At 43.8% G+C, this 20,096-nt stretch overlaps 1 protein-coding gene across 5 annotated transcripts in view; it reads left to right on the top strand.

The window, feature by feature from the left end:
* The window catches only part of MYO1B (myosin IB), a 175,682-nt gene that overhangs the window by 150,924 nt on the left and 4,662 nt on the right, over positions 1-20,096 (top strand). For 3 of the 5 annotated variants that reach the window (XM_077885398.1, XM_077885397.1, XM_077885401.1), the window contains 10 exons: positions 1,273-1,341; positions 3,031-3,117; positions 3,401-3,487; positions 5,254-5,340; positions 8,590-8,664; positions 11,392-11,526; positions 13,386-13,492; positions 16,280-16,412; positions 16,755-16,907; positions 18,630-18,757. In XM_077885398.1, coding sequence (XP_077741524.1) covers positions 1,273-1,341; positions 3,031-3,117; positions 3,401-3,487; positions 5,254-5,340; positions 8,590-8,664; positions 11,392-11,526; positions 13,386-13,492; positions 16,280-16,412; positions 16,755-16,907; positions 18,630-18,757 — 1,061 coding nt within the window. The remainder of the gene's footprint in view (positions 1-1,272; positions 1,342-3,030; positions 3,118-3,400; positions 3,488-5,253; positions 5,341-8,589; positions 8,665-11,391; positions 11,527-13,385; positions 13,493-16,279; positions 16,413-16,754; positions 16,908-18,629; positions 18,758-20,096) is intronic. The other 2 variants (XM_077885399.1, XM_077885400.1) reach the window with 2 other exon arrangements.

Raw genomic sequence — 20,096 nt, 5'->3', positions numbered from 1 at the left:
GTGGCTCAGGAGGTTAAGCGTCTGCCTTCAGCTCGGGGCCTGATCACAGCGTCCTGGGATGGAGCCTGTGTTGCTCCCTGCTCAGCGGGGAGTCTGCCTCTCCTCCCTCTGCTGCTCCCTCTCTCTGTCAAATAAATAAATTAAATCTGTTCTTTTAAAAGAATACCTCAACCAGTTAACTACACGTTATCCAGCCCGTGATTAAACTCAGTATCGTTCCTCCACCAGATAACTCCGACGTTTTCTCCATGCCTGCTTTCGGTTGCTGATTATTTGTAAAATCCATTTTATGGCTCTATGAGATGAATCTTAAAAGTGAGGTAGTTATTTTCGAGCCGTTTAGGAATTTCGGAAGAGCACGTTGAGTTACCAAATGGATAGTGGAAGAGGTGGTCAGATGTGGTAGGTACAGTTCGTTCCGTAGCCGTGGAATAATTCCTCTGTGAGGGATGTTGGAGGCTGAGGAAACGGAGCCCCGGAGAAGGCAGGGACTTGTCCAAGAGCTTTTGCTCTGACACCCTCTCATTTTGCTGCTCACGTGTTGATAACGTCGCTCTGTTTCCTCTGAGCTTCCAAAATGCGGCCTAGTGGGGGAAGGTGAGTCTTCCCCGCTCAGTCGAGGGAGCTAAGCAATCTAGCATTTCCACGGCCAAGGAAGCGCAGCAAGACTTCTGTACTTTGAAAAGCTGCGAAATTTCATCACAGATGCCCGTGTGCCAGTGAATGTTCCTCATTCAATAGAGTAAGAGCTCACTTTCCTAAGGCTGGGATTCCAGTGGCCTCCCCCCTCTGAGGCATCAGCCCTAGAAGTATAAAGGGCCTCGGGGCATGGAGCTTGCAGCCTTCTTCTTGGAGGCTCCCTGGGTTTTCTTCAACCTCCCCCACCTGGAAGTAACCTTGGGCGCATCTGAGCCTACTTGGTGCTCCCCCGACTCTCCCTAGAGGCTGCTGGTATTTCCCGCTGCCGACTGGTATCCATTGTAAGTCCTTGGGTGCAGGAGTGGACTTGGACTCGCGTTTCTATCCTCACGGTTCTATTAAAGTGATGATCACTTAGTTCTGTTTAGCATCCTTGAAGGGTACTCTGGATTAACCATAATGATTTTGGATCGTTCGATATTTTGATTTCTGTACACATTGGTTCCCAGAAGGAATGTGGGAGAGCAAGTGTTGATTGCACCAAGTAAGCAAGTCCTCTTTCTCAGTCCTTGTGGTGTGTGTATCACAGATATGTAAATAGAACTGCTAAAATCTTTCCCTTTTGTCCTACAGCAACAAAAGAGGTATCAACAGATCAAGAGTTCTGCTTTGGTAATTCAGTCTTACATCCGGGGTTGGAAGGTAAGTTTAAAAGAAATGAGCCTTATTTGTTTGGAGTTTTCAGGTTCTTTCACAAAGGATGATGTCTTTAAGGTCACCCTGCAGGGGAGAGCTCCTCATCTCCTGCCTACCCTGTAAACAGTCAGATGGAAAGGATAAATATTATGGGCGACGCTGGGGCCCTTGTGACCATGTCTTGGCTGCATCCTTCCAACTGGCTGTCCTTTTAAGAGCTTTGTTCTTGGAGCAGGAAGTCCTTGAAATAATACCGTACATGCTTTCAGTATCCTCTTGCCCCCTGTTTGCAAGGGAAGCTGTAGTCCAGAAGGCCGTCTCTCACAGTGTTGCCTACGCACCTGTGCGTCCTGCTGGACCTCAGCCCCGCAGCCCAGCTCCTTCTGTAACTTCCTAGTGACTGTCTTGTGGGCCGTAATGATCAAAACATCCTGAGCTCTGGCCATTCTAGTGGGGATCACAGTGTACCCATCACCTAGTTCCACGTCCTTCCTGCAAGCTCGGTTCAGAGGTCTGCAAACTACGACCCCTGGAGCACATCAAGCCTGTGCCTGTTTTTCTGCAACCTGAGAGCAAAGGGTGGCTCTGACATTTTTAAAGCATTGTTCAAAACAAAACAAAACAAAACAACATCCTGTGGCATGTAAAAATTACATGGAATACAAAGTTCATATAAATAAAGTTTTATTGGTACAAAACCTTGCTTATTTATTTACATGTTGTATGTGGCTGCTTTAGCGCTGTAACGTCAAGAGTCGAGTAGCCATGATAGAGAACATAGGATGTGCAAAGCCAAACACATGTACCGTCTGGCCTAGATTTTATGCAGTTTCCTGACATCTGCTCTAGGTCGATTCTGACCCCTTTCCTGTTGGGAGGTTTTGTGCAGTGAGCTGGCCCACAGGGGCTACTTCCAGGTAGCTCCCAGGCCCAAACCCCATCAGAGGGTAGAGCCCTGGGCCAGGAGTCGAGTAGCATCAGTTGACCTTTGTCTAGTCCCGTGGGACAGTTTGGTAAATTGTCCCACAGCAAATGCCAAAATATAAATCCGGGCACATAGAGAAAGTGAAATTACTGCCTGTTGGTTCTTCTCTGACCTCATTACTGGGTCATGGGGCCATGACTCCGGTCTAGAGACTTCGGAGATTCAGAGTCCATCTCCAAACCTCGTGCCTCCCCATCCCGGGCCCCCACAAAATCCATCTTGGCAGCTACTGGGAAGAAGCCACTGGTTCTGGACCAGTGAGGTGGTTTTAGCAAGTTTTTAAAGACGTCTTCTGAGTAAAAGGCATAGCTGCAGTTACCTTCTACACAACAGTGATAAAAGCGACAAATGGACTTTGGTGGGCCATCGGAGAGCCTCCAACCACATTCTGAGGGCGGCTCCTTGCATCTGATGTGCCCCAGCTCCCCCGGCTTGTGCTCACGCTTTCTCCCTGCCGCACGTTAGGGCACAGCTGGCTGCTGTCTCTGTTCGAGCCAGGGCTACGCCGTCCTGCGGAACGACGCCTCCATTTACCACCCTCTCCTCACCCCCGAGGGCTGGTATAAGCAACCTTTGCCTTCCCTTTCTTTAGGGATCTTTCGCTGGAGACTGGATATGACGACTGTCTCTTCAAGTGTTGGTTTCCAGTCCCTATGGAATGTCATTGTTTTGTTCACTCTCTTGTTTTTCCGGGTGATTCTTCACCTCAGGCCCGAAAAATCCTAAGGGAACTGAAGCACCAGAAGCGCTGCGAGGAAGCGGCCACCACCATTGCGGCGTACTGGCATGGTACCCAGGTAGGCCGGAGGCTGCCCCCGGAAGGCAGCGGGTCGGGGGGAGCGTGCGGGCCAACGGACCCTCTCCTCCGGGGGCAGCAAGCGTTTCTCTGGCTTAAGCTACTGAGCACGCATTGACCTGTCTGCCTCCTCGACGTTTTGGTGTGGGGTGGCGGCGCACACGCTTCCGCGTTAACTGCGTGATGGTGACTGGTGTCTCTCCTCTTCTTTTCCCCTTTGGGAAAGCAGCTGTAACCTTTCTTGCCTTAAACTTTTCTGTGACTCCTTTTCACATGCATCACAGGCGCGAAGGGAACTGAACCGGCTGAAGGAGGAGGCTAGGAATAAACATGCTATTGCAGTTATTTGGGCTTACTGGCTTGGATCCAAGGTACTCCATTCGCACGTCCCATTATTCCGTCCCCGGAATCCACCGTAATCAGTTCGGATCTTTAGCGTATCAGGGGCCGATGACCACAGCTAGCGGTGGCTCACACTGGTGCATGTCCTAGCAGCCGAGTTTGAATAAACCTGGATATGTTAGTGGCAGTAAGTGTCCACTAGGGTCCCTAAGCACGGGGAAGCCAAAAACACTAATTGCTTATTAATGAGGCACGAGTATTAGTTGCTCTTTTTAAAAAAACAAAACTCTCAAGTAACACGCATGCTTAGTTTTTTGGGTTTTTTTCCCCTCCCCCTCCCTCCCTCCGACCACCCCAACATACGTATCCTGGCGGTTTTCTTAAGGTATTTTTGTCTGGTGGGGGGCTGGGGGGGCATGTGGGGAACGTTAAGGTCTGGGCCTCAGTTGGTTTTCTGTGACATGACGGTAATAGAACCGCCTTTAACGCATGCCTTACAACATATTAATCCACGAATGAAACTGTGTTTTAGGCTCCCTGTGGCAGCCATTGATTATCATAAGCAAAATATTGTGTGTGGAAAGAATGATCATTTGTGATTTAACAGAAAGCTGTGTTCATGCAAAACTAGCTGTAATTGCCGCTGAAGAATCCCAAGAATTTCAGCATCAGCTGTTTGTGTTCAGAAACAAAGGCCTCCTGAAATACTCTCCCTAATCCCCAGGCAGAGTCGTGGGCTCTGTGAACATTTCACATACCCCAAGGGACCGGACTTTTAGATGTTTTTGTTACTTAGAAAATCAAAGGTCATCCCTGCTAAAAATGCATGTTCCAGTTAGAAACATAAATACCAATAGAGTCCTATGTTTTTAAGTTTACCTTGTCAGCAGTAGAAGCCCATCTTGTGAGAAAAATGAGAAAAGTCAACATTTGCCTGTATACAGATCTTAATTCGCCAAAAGAACTCACCAGAGTCGTTCATTTGTGTTTTCCCTTCAAAAATCTGTGGCGAACAGACTAGTTCCTCTGGTAAGTAGAGGCATGGGGACGCTTAAGTGTCCCCGGGACTTCCACGCCGAGTGGGCTCACGTCCCCGCCGGAGGACTGCCGTGTGCTGTGCTGCAAAAGCACTGCCTGTTTCCTCTTTCAAAGTAAGTGCCTCAGTTGCACTTGTCCCTAAGACTGATTTTTAGACCTAGAGGTCCCCTCACTGTTTTCACTGTCTGGGGCCCTGAGCTCACACTGAATTTTGACTCGTGCCTCTTCTGATTTTCTAATGGGAACGGACTTTTGAGTCTCGTGTTTCTGTGTGGACTCCAGAGAAACAGCCTTTACTGTCCATCATCTAAAGGCTGTTGGCAGGAGCTGATTTTACACGTCCGAGCGAGGGACCCAGAAAGAAGGTCGTGGCTCTCCAGCCCCGTGTGCTGGCAGCCGGAGGGCGGGCCCTGTTAGCTGCCCCTCACATTCTCAGGCCCTGATAAGGGAGAAGGAGAGTGTGGGGGAGCAGAGGAGGGAGCAGGAACAGGGAAGGAAAAGGAAAAAACGTGGACATAGGGGGGCAGAGGCGCGCTTCCCACTCAGGTCACCCTCCTCTAGCCCAGAGGCTCAGCGCACTAAGGGACTGCACCAGCCGTACACGACCCTTCGGGTTTACGGGACGGGGCCCTCTTCTCTATCATTCTGAAATCCTTATGCATAAGTTGGCTCTTCCGTGTGGTGGGTTATCTTTTTCTGGTCATTTGTGCTGTCTGCATTGGGCTGTCTCTTTTATTTACTATCTAAAACGTTCTAGGCTCGAAGGGAATTGAAACGCTTGAAGGAGGAGGCTAGGCGTAAGCATGCAGTTGCTGTCATTTGGGCTTACTGGCTTGGATTAAAGGTACTTCCCCACCCCTTCTCTCAGCCCTCGGTGAACTCAACGAAGCCCAGCACTTACTAACCCTGAGAAAACGATTGATGATGCTTGCTTACCGTCCGCACGGTCCTTGACGATGTCATCTTGCCTAATTGCATTTCCTTTTGAGAACAGACCTGTGCGCTACTATTTGCTGATTTTATTATGGTGTATTTCTTGAAACAATCGGTTTTAAAGTCCTAGCACCGTAGCTTATCTTATCTAATGAGACACCTTGTTACCCAATTTCTGTTTTACTGTTATCTTTATGAGGATGCAGTTTGTGTTTTGTTTTTTGTTTTTTTTTAATTCATGACACAGGGTTACAGTAGTCGAGCCAAAAGCTGACCCGCTGTCTGCAGTGGCCAGTGGGGGCATGTCAGGCTTTTGTTCCCCTTTGTCCGCCTCTCCTACTCCGCGGATGGCTCCTGGAGCCGAGCTTTCTGCAGACTATCTGCTATTCTGATTGTTCAGCATAGAAACCAGAGGATTTTGCATTAAAGTACAGATTCGGACAAATAAGACCAGCAGTGGATCGATCATTCAGGTTAAAGAGAACTTTAGATTCAGGTGCCTTTTAATTAAGGCCAGGGTTTATTTGTGAGTGGTGCTTAGTACTTCAGTTAAGGATGCGCGTAAGTAAATGGGACTGAGCCCCAGAAAACTTGCAGAACAAATTTTAGGCAGTACTTAAAGATTGTGTCTTCCCGGTATTCAATAACTCATCACCATAGAGTGCCATCTGTATTGTCTTTTGGGGATAATTAGGCCCCTTTTTGACATGATTTCTCCTTATTGTTTTTGCTGTGATAGTATAACAATTCATCTTCTAAATATTTAAATGCCATCCAGGAAACCATTGGCTCTGGATCAAAAGAGCATTAGCAGTATCTGTACATTTGGCTCTTGAATGATCTCCTTTTTTTTCCCCCCTGAAAGTTTAGCCTCTAAACTTCGAGTAAATTAACCTTTTTTGATTATACCGAATATTCATCAAGTAATTTTTGAAGTGATTAAGAAATAACTTAAATATGAATTTAAGATGTTCTATTCCAAGAACTCTGAACAAGTTGTAGAACTACTTTTTTTAAAAGGATTTTATTTCCCATTTTATTCGCTTCTTCTAATTTGCATCCTGATTTTCATAAAAAGAAGGAACAAAACATCGAGTACGGATTTTTACTGTGTCATGATTTCTACCAGCAGTATCACATCTATCTTTAGTTTTCTGGGTTTAACTACTTGCATATGTTTTCAGAAATACTTTTTCATATTAGGGGTGTATTCTCGCAACATATAAATCAAATTCGGTTTGTAGGTCAATGGTGTTTTAACTGGAAGGAACTGGACTTCCTCGAGATGTAACTCTTTTTTTCCCCCCCATTTCTAGTAAAACAAATATTTTAATAGGTTACTATTGTTAGGAAATAAGATCAAACTTCTTTGAAGTCCAAGAACATAATAATTTTTGTGCTTTTTTTTTCTAAGAAATTGATAAGAGCAGTAGTTTTGCCCTTTTAGGTGATTAAAATGTGGAATTGATTACAAGGTTCATGGATCCTTTTAGGACTGCCAGGGCCCACGAGGGGAACCCATCCTATATCCCAGCATGTTGTCACCAGGCCTTTTCTGCACATAGCTGTAATTCCAGAGAATAGTCAGAAGTATTGCTTTGGATATCAAAAAGCACATTGCAGGGAACTCCCTTACAGTGGCATTCAACTAAACATAGTAGGACTTCCAGGGAGTTTCTATGGATTGCTTACATGAAATCTCACTTTACCTTCTCTGCTTTCCTACACTATTAAAATTCTGGGGGCCAATGAATAGGTTTCATTTTTCTTCTCCTTGTCCCTTCTAACTTTAATAGTTTGAGATTTAAAATGGATATGAATCTTGGCTAAAAGAAAAACAATAATCAGTTACATGGAATATGAACAAAAGGAAAAACTTCCTATATAGTGGATGGGGGAAAGTTTTCAACCTTAATAATCCACAAGTGCAGGGAATGGGCCTGGTGCTCACCTGCCCCACGGGACAAGGGCGGTCACGTGGATGACGGAGGTAGCAGAGGGCAGGTGTTTTGGGAACGACGGGGCCTCGAGCAGTTTGGAGCGTGCCTATCTCGTAAAGGCGGCAGCAGCTCCTGTGGTCCCTGTAGTCCTTGTTATGTGGGAACGGGCTCATTGTTGCTAGATCTTAGAAAATTTAAAGAGAAACATGTGGTCGGAATTCCTCTGTGAAATTCTTAAAAATAGGCATATAAAACATTTTTCTACAAACGGAATATGGTTAGCCGGTTCCTAGCTTATAACCCCTAATGTAGAAATGTTTGAACATGTGCAATTAAACCCAGAAAACTAAAGACAAAAGCAAAAGGTACATAATGTGTGAATTATTCAAATAGGCTAGCGTTTGCTAAAATCTAATGTTCTCATTTACAGCCAGATGATAATACATATTTTAAATAATTTTTCCCTAATTTCAGGATTCAGCTATATCCGTTCGGTAAACACCTCACCTAGTTATTTGATTTGTTGGACATTAGTATGCAAAGTAAATATGACAGTGTAGCAGGAGGAAATCAGGAAACTAAAAATGTAACCTGATGTCCTGAGTGCTGTGATAATATTTAGCAGCAACGTTGGTAGGAACAGAGATTAGAGAAAAATTAGTGCAATTATATGGAAGACAGTGGTAGTTCACAAGCTAGTTTTTAAATTCTTATTTTTAGCACATTTAGTTCTCAGTGTGCAGTACTAAAGTCCTGTCGTCGGATGCAAGGCTTTTGGGAACTGCAATAGAGTTCTTCAGGCATTATTTTTTCACCTTTTAAGAACAATCTGCAGTGACAATCACCTTATAAAATTTTTTTCTTTTTTTTTCTTTTTTTTTTAATTTTTTTTTCTGAACTATGTTTTGATTGGTGATGAGTTTGCAGCTATTGTCTGCCGAGTGTTTCTTGTCAAATCATCAGGCTCTTTAAAAACTAGTTAAGAGGATTTAAAACATTGGAACATTCCAGTATCATCACTTGGTATCTCTTAATTTCTTTTTCTCTAATTTAAAATCCACTGTCTCAGTGTGCTTCGATTATTTTACTATATACAGAAAATCACTGAGAGGTTTTACTTGTTCTATGCATTTTCATTTTTAGTAGATAGAGGCGCATCATCTGTATGGGCATCTGCTGGCCACACGGTAACCTCTATATTCTGATGCTTCTTTTTAAAGGTACGTAGAGAGTACAGGAAATTCTTCAGAGCCAATGCTGGAAAGAAAATATACGAATTTACACTTCAGAGAATTGTAAGTTTACACTTCCTGTATGGCTAATTAGCATTATTGGATTAACTGGTCAATAGCATCACCTCAATAATAAGCAACCTGCGTGGTAGCAATGAAATCCTAGCTGTGACACTAAGAGAGTGTGACTTTTTTGTCATTTCCCCCCAAATTCAGGTAGAAATGTGTCAGAGAGTTCTTAGTGGCCTGCATATGATTAATAAAATGTTCTTCTTCAGGGGCACCGGGTGGCTCAGTCAGTTGGGTGTCTGGCTTTGACTCGGGCCATGATCTCAGGGTTGTAGGATCGAGGCCACCCCCACCCAGGCAGGCTCGCTGCTCAGCAGGGAGTCTGCTTGTCCCTCTCCCTCCGCCTCTGCCCCCACTTGTACTCTCCCTCTTAAATAAATAAATACAACGTTTAAAAATATAAATAAATACAGAGTGAAAGTATGTTCAACATCACTCGGCATCAGATTTGAAATGCAAATCCAAACCACAATGAGATGCCGCTCCACACCAGTCAGAATGGCTAAAATTAACACAGGAAATGACCGGGGTTGGCAAGGATGCAGGGAAAGGGTGACCCCTCTTACACTGTTGGTGGGAATGCAACCTGGTATAGACGCTGTGGAGAACAGTATGGAGGGGCCTCAAAAAGTTCAAAATAGACTTACCCTGTGACCCAGCAATTGTGCTCCTAGGTATTTACCCCAAGGATACAAAGGTAGTGACCCAAAGGGGCACCTGCCCGCAGTGTTTGCGGCTGCAATGTCCACAATAGCTGAACTGGGAAGAGCCCAGATGTCCATCCACAGATGAAGGATAAAGATGTGGTGCATATACACAATGGACTAGTACTGAGCCATCAAAAAAAAAAAAAATGAAATCTGGGTAGCCTGGGTGGCTCAGTGGTTTAGCACCGCCTTCGGTCCAGGGCATGATCCTGGAGACCCGGGATCGAGTCCCACGTCGGGCTTTCTGTGTGGATCCTGCCCCTCTCTCTCTCTCTGTGTGTCTCCATAAATAAATAAATCTTAAAAAAAATAAATTGTATAAAAAAATGAAATCTTGCCATTTGCAACAACATGGATGGAACTAGAGGGTATTAGGCTAAATGAAATAAGTCAGTTAGAGAAAGACAATTATCACGTGATCTCACTCACATGTGGAATTTAAGAAACAAAACAGAGGATCATAGGGGAAGAGAGGAAAAAATGAAACAAAATCAGAGAGGGGGACAAACCATAGAGACTCTTAATCATAGGAAACAAACTGAGGGTCGCTGGAGGGGGAGGTGGCCGGGTGATGGACATTGAGGGCGACACCTGACGTCAGGAGCCCTGGGTGTTCTATGCAACTGATGAATCACTGACCTCTACCTCGGAAACCAATAAGAGATTATATGTTAATTAATTGAATTTAAATATATAAATAAAATAAAAATTAAACACTTTACAAATAAGGATTTAATTCATTGATTAAAATATTCTTCTCTGATGAAGAGAGCTTAGTTTGGGGAAGGTGAACCCAAGAAAGCCAGATGTCTCAGTTCAAGTTACCGTAATGAAAATGCCGCAGACCGTGGGGCCTAAGCAGTGAGCGGCTGCGCCTCGCAGCGGGAGACCGGGCAGCCGGAGGTCACGGTGCCGGCGGGGGCCGGTGCCAGCGGGTCTGGTTCCGTGAGGCCCTTTCCTGGTTTCCTCACAGGAGAGGACAGAGAAGCACGCGCTCTCCTGTGTCTTGGAGAGGCCGCTGATCCCGGGGGCGCCCCTCGTGACCTTACAACCGAACTGGCTCCCCAGGGCCCTTTCGTATCCCCTGGGGCTGGATCTGCTGCGCCTCCACGGGCCGCACGGGGCGAGGGCCAGGGCCATGGGCGCCAGCCTGACCGCGCCGCTCCGGCTCGCAGGGGAAGAGTGCGGCTCGGGGGCCAGCGTGCTCCACCGCACCCGGAGCGTGACTTGGGCAGAGGACCTCTGTGGGCCTCATTTTGTCACCTCTAAGCGGAGCGACAGTAGAAAGCTCCTACGATGCCTGCAGGGCTCACGTCGGATCCTCTAGGGCTGCGCTGCCCACGAAACCCCGCAGTGATGAAAATGTCCTGTGTCCTTGTGGTACGTGCAGTACAGGAGACCCGGCCACGTGTGGCTGACTTGAAGTGGGACGAACGCAACTCACGAGCCGGATTTTAGGGTTTTTTTTTTTAAGATTTTATTTATTTATTCATGAAAGATACAGAGACAGAGAGAGGCAGAGACACAGGCAGAGGGAGAAGCAGGCTCCATGCAGGGAGTCTGACGCAGGACTCGATCCCGGGACTCCAGGATCACGCCCTGGGCCGAAGGCAGGTGCTCAACCACTGAGCCACCCTGGGATCCCCTGGATTTTAAATTTTTTACTTGAGATTTAAGTATCAGTCGCCACATGTGGCTGATGGCCATCTCTCTTCTCTTAATGAAGCTTTCTAGTGTTAGCTGGTGTTAAGTATTCATGTTAATGTTAAAATTAATATTGGTGTCAGCATTCTTCTTTCCTCTTAACCATTTAGTGGAGCTTTGATTTTACCAATCAATACACGGAATAAAAAAAGAGATTTTTCCAGAGGACTTACAACATTTTGTAGACTAAAACTTGCTGCGTTCCACTAAAGGCTGGTCTGTTTGATCTCAGTTCATGTAAGACTGTCTTTTCTGGTGTATTTTATTCATCTAGCATTTTTCTTTTTTTTTTTTGTCAAACCCAACACAGGTGCAAAAGTACTTCTTGGATATGAAAAATAAGATGCCTTCCTTATCTCCAATAGACATGAACTGGCCATCGAGACCTTACCTATTCTTGGATTCTACTCACAAGGAGCTAAAAAGGATTTTCCACTTGTGGAGGGTAAAAAAAATGCCCTGTTAGGTTTTGCCCCAGAGCCTCCTTATCATATATTTTGAGCATTTGACAAGTATGTCAAAGCGGATGTTTAGCCACATTCTTCCTCTAGCCTCGAGGAGATGTACCTGAGGACTCTCAAAAATCTAAGGATTTTTGAATCATGTGTGTACTTGGCTTTCTGTGAAAATTCCCAGGGCAGCCAGGTGTTCCCATGGTTGTCTCCTCTCAGCCTTGGCTGGAAGGGAGGGTGTGTGACTTCATTCCGTTTTGATTTGTCTCTTTTTTTTTTTTTCATCTTTTCTGAAGGAATGTTGCAGAAATAGAAATAATAAAATTTGAACATCTTTACATGATGTAGTTAAATCCTACAGGTTGAAAGAGTTTTCCTTCTGAGATTTATTTTATTTTTTACCTTCTGAGATTTCTTGAATACATACATACGTGAGAACACACACATTTTCATGGACTGGAAGAGAAACCTTTTGAGTGCCTCATTAAGACATTAAAGAGATTAAAGTTTCCCTCTACCTGAATTAAAGGGAAGCTGGAAATCTATTTGATAGTGCCTTATATTTTAGCTTCCTTGATTTTATGAGAATGTAATGTTTTATTTAGATGTTGCCCAGGTGAGTACACAGGGCACTTACATAGATGTTGACTTTATTTTAATAATTCAGTCAATTGATATACCGAATCCTGAATACATACAAGTATCAGATATAATCATTGATTGAAGGGCTTGTATTTAGTGAGTGAATGATTGATGGACACGTCTTCCAGGAAACTCTTTCCTGCTGGGCACCGTGGGCTTGTCCCTTATCAGAATCACGTATGTGGGGCGTCATTATCACTGATTAGTGTATTATTGGTACCAGCACAACATGTGGAACTGGATTCTCACTTCTGTTCCTTAACTTAGTCATTTTGGTGAGTTTCACCAGCGTCAAGTGCTCATCCGCTCTCTTGAGTCTGTCAGTGGAACTGTCTCAGGAGCGACAATGGGAAGCCTCTAATGCCGGGGTTCTGCTCCGCCTCCACTCCCCCTGGCTCCCAGCCCCTGAGTCTTGCCCATACCTCCCTTGCATCAGGGGTACGGAACAAGAAGGGTGTGTTTCTTCATGCAAGGATGGGCAATGCTGCTGCCATTCCTTCGTACGATTATGTCAGCGGTGCTCAACGACATTTGTAACCAAATCTCTTAGAGTTCATCTAAAAAACCTGGCCCTTGCAGTGCCATCTCAGAATCCAGATGAAGGGGAGATTTCTCAGGTCCCGGTTCCACACTGTAAGATGGTAATGGGGGATTCAGAGAAGTATTTTTCAAGCCAATGGTTGTAGCATATTTCTGAGTCATTAAATCAATTTAGTGGATTACTGACCAGGGTTGTAGAATGAAATATGGTGGAATGGAAAATACATGGGTGCAGGACATGCTGAAAGTATTGTCTTGTGAAGCTTTTGGGTCTGTTGTCTGTATGTGTGTGTGACGGTGTGCAGGGAGTCGTGATGGATGGTGTGGTTCATACTGTGAGTGTGATGGCCTAAGGACTGGAGGATGCCAAGGACCGACGTCATGGTGGGAGGATTGATACTCCCTGCAGGGCCCATGCCAACAAGGCCCTGTGTCTTTTGAAGAAGCATCCCATGTTCCACAATACAAACAGTAGTTTGTATGACATTTTCCAAGACCAGCCTTCGAGAACCAAAGAAAGGAAAAATGCTCTTGATTTTTTTTAAATGGGTATTTTATACACATTTACTCTTATTCTTGGTGCTGTTCGATCGATTTAGCATATTTTAGAATGAGTAATGATTTATTTGTTTAAGTGACACCTTTCTTTTCCCCTTTTCATTCCCCACAGTGTAAAAAATACAGAGACCAGTTCACAGACCAGCAGAAACTTATTTACGAAGAAAAACTAGAAGCCAGTGAACTCTTCAAAGACAAGAAGGCTTTATACCCATCTAGGTATTACGGCTTTGTTTGACCCATAAAAGTCGGTGTTTTAAAAGTTCCTCACATATATTTGTAGGTCGTTTCTAGTGGAGTTTGATCTTGGTGATACACAAGAGGTTTTTTGATTTTATGAATGATTTCTACAATCAGCTAGATATGCATACACATGAACACCTTGGAGCAGTGGCTTCCATAGCATACTTCAATGAAATGAGATTACATTTGTCGGTTTTTCTTCATTGGCATTAGCCCGAATGCTTCCCTACACAATTCAGAAGCTGTCCTTTAAAAATACAAATTGTATAGGCTATTAAGATAAATTCACATTGAAATAAATAAATTAATTAATTAATTAATTAATTAATTCACGTCGTAAGTTCCTGTTAGCTTTCCACAGTTTTCAGACACCAGCCCAATTTCTGTTGCCAATACGCTGCAATCACTATTCCAGTCTTCTTGGAACAAGTGGGGTCAGACTCATTTGCATGATAATGAAGAGTGAACCAGCACATCACTTTTTGAGCCTTGCTGAAGCCCTGGTCTGTGCTAGCCTTCCTGGTCTGCTAACTCAGGGGGAGCATGATGTCATGGCTGTGCGGTCAGGTCAGGTCCTTTATCGTCGACACCAAGTACTCCGTAAAAGAAGGAGCACCAGTTGTAAGTTGGCCAAGCGAAGTCGTCGGTACAGACTGCTTACCTGAATACTCTTTTATCTCCCGAGTTTATCATTTCTCCCCAGAATTCCTGTCCCTTATTCATCCAGTGTTTCCAAAAGAGTTAGATCGTACAATTTCAAGCCAAATCTATCACAACTTTTAGTTTCTCCCAAAGAATGGCCTAGAAATAAAAAAGCATTACGTGCTGAGTATATTCACATGTATTACAGATGCTGTGTTTATATTCTGTGTCTTTACACAGATTTCAGAGCTCTTCCTTTTAATTATTTATTTGTTTGTTTATTTATTTATTTTTTAGAGCTCTTCCTTTTAAAAGTCAAAATAAACATTGCTGCCAGGGTCATTTGATTTAACTATTTTCAATGACACAACTTGCTGGGTCAGCCGATTTGGCGGCTTGTGACCGCATCTACTCCCTGTAAGTCGAGCATAGCATCCGAATCCAAAGTTGTCCGAAGGGCCTACTATATGAAGCACATTCAGATGTGAAAATTGCCTGTGTGCTCTCGCCAGCAACTAATCTATTTAACTTTTTCTTTATAGATTTTTAAACCGTAATCATCTTAATTAACATTCCCCCTTGGGGATCCCTGGGTGGCGCAGCAGTTTAGCGCCTGCCTTTGGCCCAGGGCGCCGTCCTGGAGACCCGGGATCGAGTCCCACGTCGGGCTCCCGGTGCATGGAGCCTGCTTCTCCCTCTGCCTGTCTCTGCCTCTCTCTCTCTCTCTCTCTCTCTGTCTCTCTCTCTATCATAAATAAATAAAAATTAAAAAAAAAAAAACAATCCCCGTGGATGACTCTTGAGAAGCTAGAAAGAGAAAAATACATTTGTGAAGAAACAAATTCAAAGGCTCTTAGCACTTTTTATTATTAAAAACACGCTTGAATGTGAGCAACAAGAAAAAAATACTAACATCAAGCCAAGTCCTTTTTGAGTAGTTTTATCCTTTTTCAGGCATGGTGCTCTGTTCAGCCTGCCGCAGTCAGCGGGGTGGGATGGTTTACCCTCCCACCACTGTGTGAAGCAGCAGCCCTCATGGGTGTCAGCCTTTTATATGCTGAGAGCTGTGAAACACTGACCACCTACGTGGATTTTTCTTCCCCGATCCTCCACCCATGGCACAAGCGTTTAAAATTGTGTTGCAAATTGCCAGAACTTTATAGCTCAGAATAAAGCCAGTTTGGTTGGTTGGTTGGTTGGTTGGCTGGGTTGTTATTTTTGTTTTGTTTTGTTGGTGGGATTTTTGTTTTGTTTTGTTTTGGCCTTGGGGTTTGTTTTTTGGGTTTTTTGTTTTTTTTTTTTTTTTTAAATGGTGTCTTGGAAGAAGCTGCCCTGAAAGTGTCACCCTACAGACCCTTAGGGAAATTGACATCTTAGTGCACGATTGTGCTACTTGTCAGATGTAGTTTGTTTGAAAGAAAACTGCTCCAGTTCTGAATGTTTACCTTGTCCATTTAGGGCCATGTCCTAGGAGGAGAGGCCTGGTTCCCCTTTCACATATCGCCTATTTAGAGCCAGAGATCCATGGTTATATTAAGTGCTCTGTAGTTCTCTTCTAAAGTGGTTGTTCTGGCCCTGTTCTCCCCCAGACGGCCTCTTGATTTTCTTATTCTCTGCAAGAAAATGAAGTTTCTCTTTGAAGCAGGTGATGGTAATGATCTGTGCTCTTTTCTCCATCGCCACATAGTGTTGAAAGGCACTGGAAGTCCTTTGTAGGCAGCTGTTAACTTTCTGTTAGCCAATTAGAAGGAATTGCCTTTCCCTTCACACGAGACCATGTCCTTGGGGCTCGGCTCTCTTTCTTGTGACTGGTTTCTATCATGATTGTTCCATACGATAAGATCTTTACCAAACTCCTACCTACAAAATGCTTAAGGTGAAATAGGCTTAATTATATTTTATATAATTATATATTATAAAAAATAAATAGGCTTATTTCAGCAAAATGCTGAAATAGGCTTAAGGTTTCATTTCCTCTTTTATTTAGGACATGTATAGGATGTATAAAATTAACTCTGACGAAGGGACACTCTTCAGATTCAGCTGACGTCTTTTACCTTTATTCAGTGATGCCTCCATTGGGAACTGTTTCTAATGTGAAGGAATGTTTCTTCCCCGTAGCGTTGGGCAACCATTCCAAGGAGCCTACCTGGAAATCAACAAGAATCCCAAGTATAAGAAACTCAAGGATGCCATTGAAGAAAAGATTATCATTGCTGAAGTTGTGAACAAAATTAACCGTGCCAATGGGAAGGTAACACATGAACCCTGAAGACCTGTAAGGAGTGTTGGGACAGTCATCTTCAGTTTTCTGATTATTCAGATTTGCATTTTATATTCTCTGTAGAGTTCCTGTACAGGAAGCTGTTTCCCCTTAACCTTTAAGCTTAGGTGAAATATTGCTTGTTCTCTGAAACTTTCATGACTTAAGATATATTGTCTATGTTTTTAGGGTGTTTCAGGTTATGTAAGTCTGCGTGCTGAAAGATACAGAATAAAATGGGCATTTCTACAAATGAATGTTTGAAGCTCATGGACCACTTGGGGTATTTTTGATCATTGGTTTTACATCCTTATTTTTTTCGTTTTGTTTTAGAGCACATCCCGGATTTTCCTCTTAACAAATAACAATCTCCTCCTTGCTGATCAAAAGTCGGGGCAGATCAAGTCAGAGGTTCCTTTGGTGGATGTGACCAAAGTGTCCATGAGCTCACAAAACGATGGCTTCTTTGCCGTCCACCTCAAAGAGGTAAAGTTTCAACTATTGATTTGACTGAAAGATTTCTGCATTTGCCCAATCTCTGAGCCAGTGAATTCTAATTTTCCACATCTGAGTAATGTTCCTACTTAAAGCTTACAATACATAAACTTCTTACCGATTTGCAAATTTTGGCTATATTCACTCCCATGTAAAATCTCAGGCTTGGTTTTTCGATAATTGAAATTGATTAACTGAAATTACTTAATCACATTTATTACCTTGTCGTTGAGTTCCAGTTTCACTGAGCAGTTTTGGTTTGTGCTCACTGCGTTGTGCATGATTTTGAGTATAATTTCGTGGAAATATCAGGGTGTTTTATGCTTCCCCCTGTTGTTTATTCTCTCTACCAACTTAGTAAATGCCCCCTTGTTCATCTTTAACTTGTGAATTTTTTTTAATTTTTTTATTTTTTTAAAGATTTTATTTATTCATTCATGAGACAGAGAAAGACAGAGCAGCAGAGACACAGGCAGAGGGAGAAGCAGGCTCCCCGCAGGGAGCCCAATGCAGGACTCAATCCCAGGACCCCAGGATCATGCCCTGGGCCAAAGGCGGCACTAAACCGCTGAGCCACCCGGGCTACCTTAACTTGTGAATTTTTAGTTAAGAATGCAACCACAATAAAACAACTGCCTAACCATTTTGACCTGCAGACCTTTTAACATTCTGTGCAACATTCTGTGCTTTCTTTTTTTTAGCTTAACTAGGACCTCCTGATTTAAATGGACTAGCTAAGAATGTAGGCTGTGGAGTTGGTCTTACTAATTTAACTGTGACCTTTGCCAAATCATGGAACTTCCATGTGCCTACTGAATTTTTCTCCTCCTTCAAATGGTAGTACTACTTCATAGTGTTGTTAAAAGGATTAAATGAGATGCATATGTATAGTTATATGTATAGTTCTGATCGTATAATAAATAGTCACTGAATAAGCAGATGTGAGCAAGTATTAATCATCTTTAGGGACGTGGATCTAGGTGATGGTGCATCTATCTTGCTGCGTCTACAGTTAGGAAAATCCCATAAGCTTGGTTCAGCCTGTTTTCCCTACTGTGGATCTTAACTCCAAGAGAGCACATCCAGTTCTACAACAGTGATTCTGAGCCTTGATTACACTTTATAATAATAATGCTGATGCCTGGCCATGCCCCAGTCCCACCAAATCGGAGTTTCTTGGAATGAGGCACAACATCCTACTTTTCGCAAGCTCCCTTGTGTAGCTTAGGGGAAGAGCCACTGCCCTAGGATGTTTGTTGGAAGTGTTGTTGTTCTTGGTTGTTTTTTTTTTTTTTTAACTGAATCACTGAGGAATGTTTTTAAATAGCGCTTTCAGAATGAGCTATAGGTTAGGTCAGTGCTTCTCAAGCCTGAATGCGCAAACAAATCACTCAGGGATCCTTCTGCGGTTCCTCGTCAGCAGGCCTGCGGCAGACCCGAGGTTCTGCTTTTCTAACAAGCTCCCAGGTGGTGCTGAGGTGCCTCTGGCCCATCCACCAACTTTTGGGGCAGCATGAGGTTAGGTAACCTTACTAAAAGTGCTCTGAGCAAGTTGGAAGAAATACCGCTTTTGTTGTTACTGTGTATTTGGAAGAGTGGACTCCAGTAGCTGATGTTTTAAAGAGGCTGTAAATATGTGTTCAGCCAAACCTGTAAACATTTACCGCCTAAGCTGCCTTTTATGATAGCCTGACTCTTGCTTTGTCCTTGTAGGGCTCCGAAGCAGCTAGTAAAGGAGACTTTCTCTTCAGCAGTGATCACCTGATTGAAATGGCCACCAAGCTGTATCGGACGACTCTCAGCCAAACCAAACAGAAGCTCAATATCGAAATTTCGGACGAGTATGTGCATCATCGTTTGAATGTGCCATTTCACCTTTAGCTTTATTGCTTTGATCAAATGGATGAGACTACGATCTCATCCATTTATGCGATCACTACCTTTAGGGAGCGAGTGTGTGTCTGGTATTTGTTCTAGATGGTGGATGGGCAGTGAAGGGTGCTGGTCAGGTCCTTGGCTTCATGTTCCTGACATCCTGGTAGCAGAGACAAATATGCATAAATAAGAAATAGGTGATAGTACTGTGGTTAGTGACAAGTGCTTGTGGAGGGAAACAAAGCAGGGTAAGGGCCAGAGGGTGCTGTTTTTGACAGGGAGGTCAGGGAGGCCCCTTTGATGCGGTGACATTTGAGTCGAGACTGGAGTCAAGGGAGCCAGCCAGGCAAGAATCTCAGGAGGTACCGTCCAGGGCAGGGGGCAGCAGGTGCAAAGGCGGCCCTGACACTGGAGAGAAAGTGGTAGAGTGGAATGGTAGAAAGATTCTGGAGAGACAGGCAGAGACCCGGCCAGAGCTTGGCAGCTGAGGTTAGGAGCTGGGATTTTACTGTAGATGATGGAATGCCATTACAGGTTTTAAGCCAGGGGGGATGGCATGATCCCATTTGTGATTTTCTAAGATTGCTTTGGCTGCAATATGGAAAACAGCTCTTGGGAGGCAATAGTGAGAAAATAGGAGAGAAAATAGAAAATAGAATATAGGAGAAAAAAGTGAGCAGCTTCTCTGAGTTGTCTAGGATGACTTAGGCTAGGGTGTGAGTGGGAAGTAGTGAGAAAGTCAGATTCCAAATTAATTTGGAGGAAAACAAAAGGACTTATTATCAGGTTGGATGCAAGGTTTGGGGCCTGAGCCCAAAAGGTGGTAGCATTTACTGCAATAGATAGATTGAAGAAGGAAGGGTTTGGGGGTGGCCAGGGTGGGGTGAAATCAAGAGTGCTGTTGTGGATGTGTTGCATTTGCGATGCCTTTTTTTTCACATATAGACAACTAGAGTTACAGAATAAGCTTTCCATAGTGACAAGGGTTGACTAGTGTGCTAAGACTGCTATATTTAAATCTGAAATTTCCCTTTTTTCTTTGCTTCACAGTAGGGCTCTAATTATAGAGACTGATCATTTACATGCAGGTTGGAGGGAGCATCCCCCCCTTACTAAATCTATCAATATGAGATCATTCGAATGAATTTGAGTTACTATGCTGATTGATACTTGATTGGCTACTTTACCTTTCAATAGATCATTTACTACCTGCTTACGTACTTCTTTGCATGTATAGTAAGAATTGACATCACCAGATTGCTCAAGAAATGATTTTATTTTCTCATTAAGATTTTGCCAGCCTAT

Source organism: Canis aureus, chromosome 36 (genome assembly GCF_053574225.1).
Source record: "Canis aureus isolate CA01 chromosome 36, VMU_Caureus_v.1.0, whole genome shotgun sequence".
Classification (NCBI taxonomy): Eukaryota; Metazoa; Chordata; class Mammalia; order Carnivora; family Canidae; genus Canis; species Canis aureus.
Note: the sequence above shows the minus strand (reverse complement) of the source record. Positions and strands in the feature narration are given on the sequence as shown.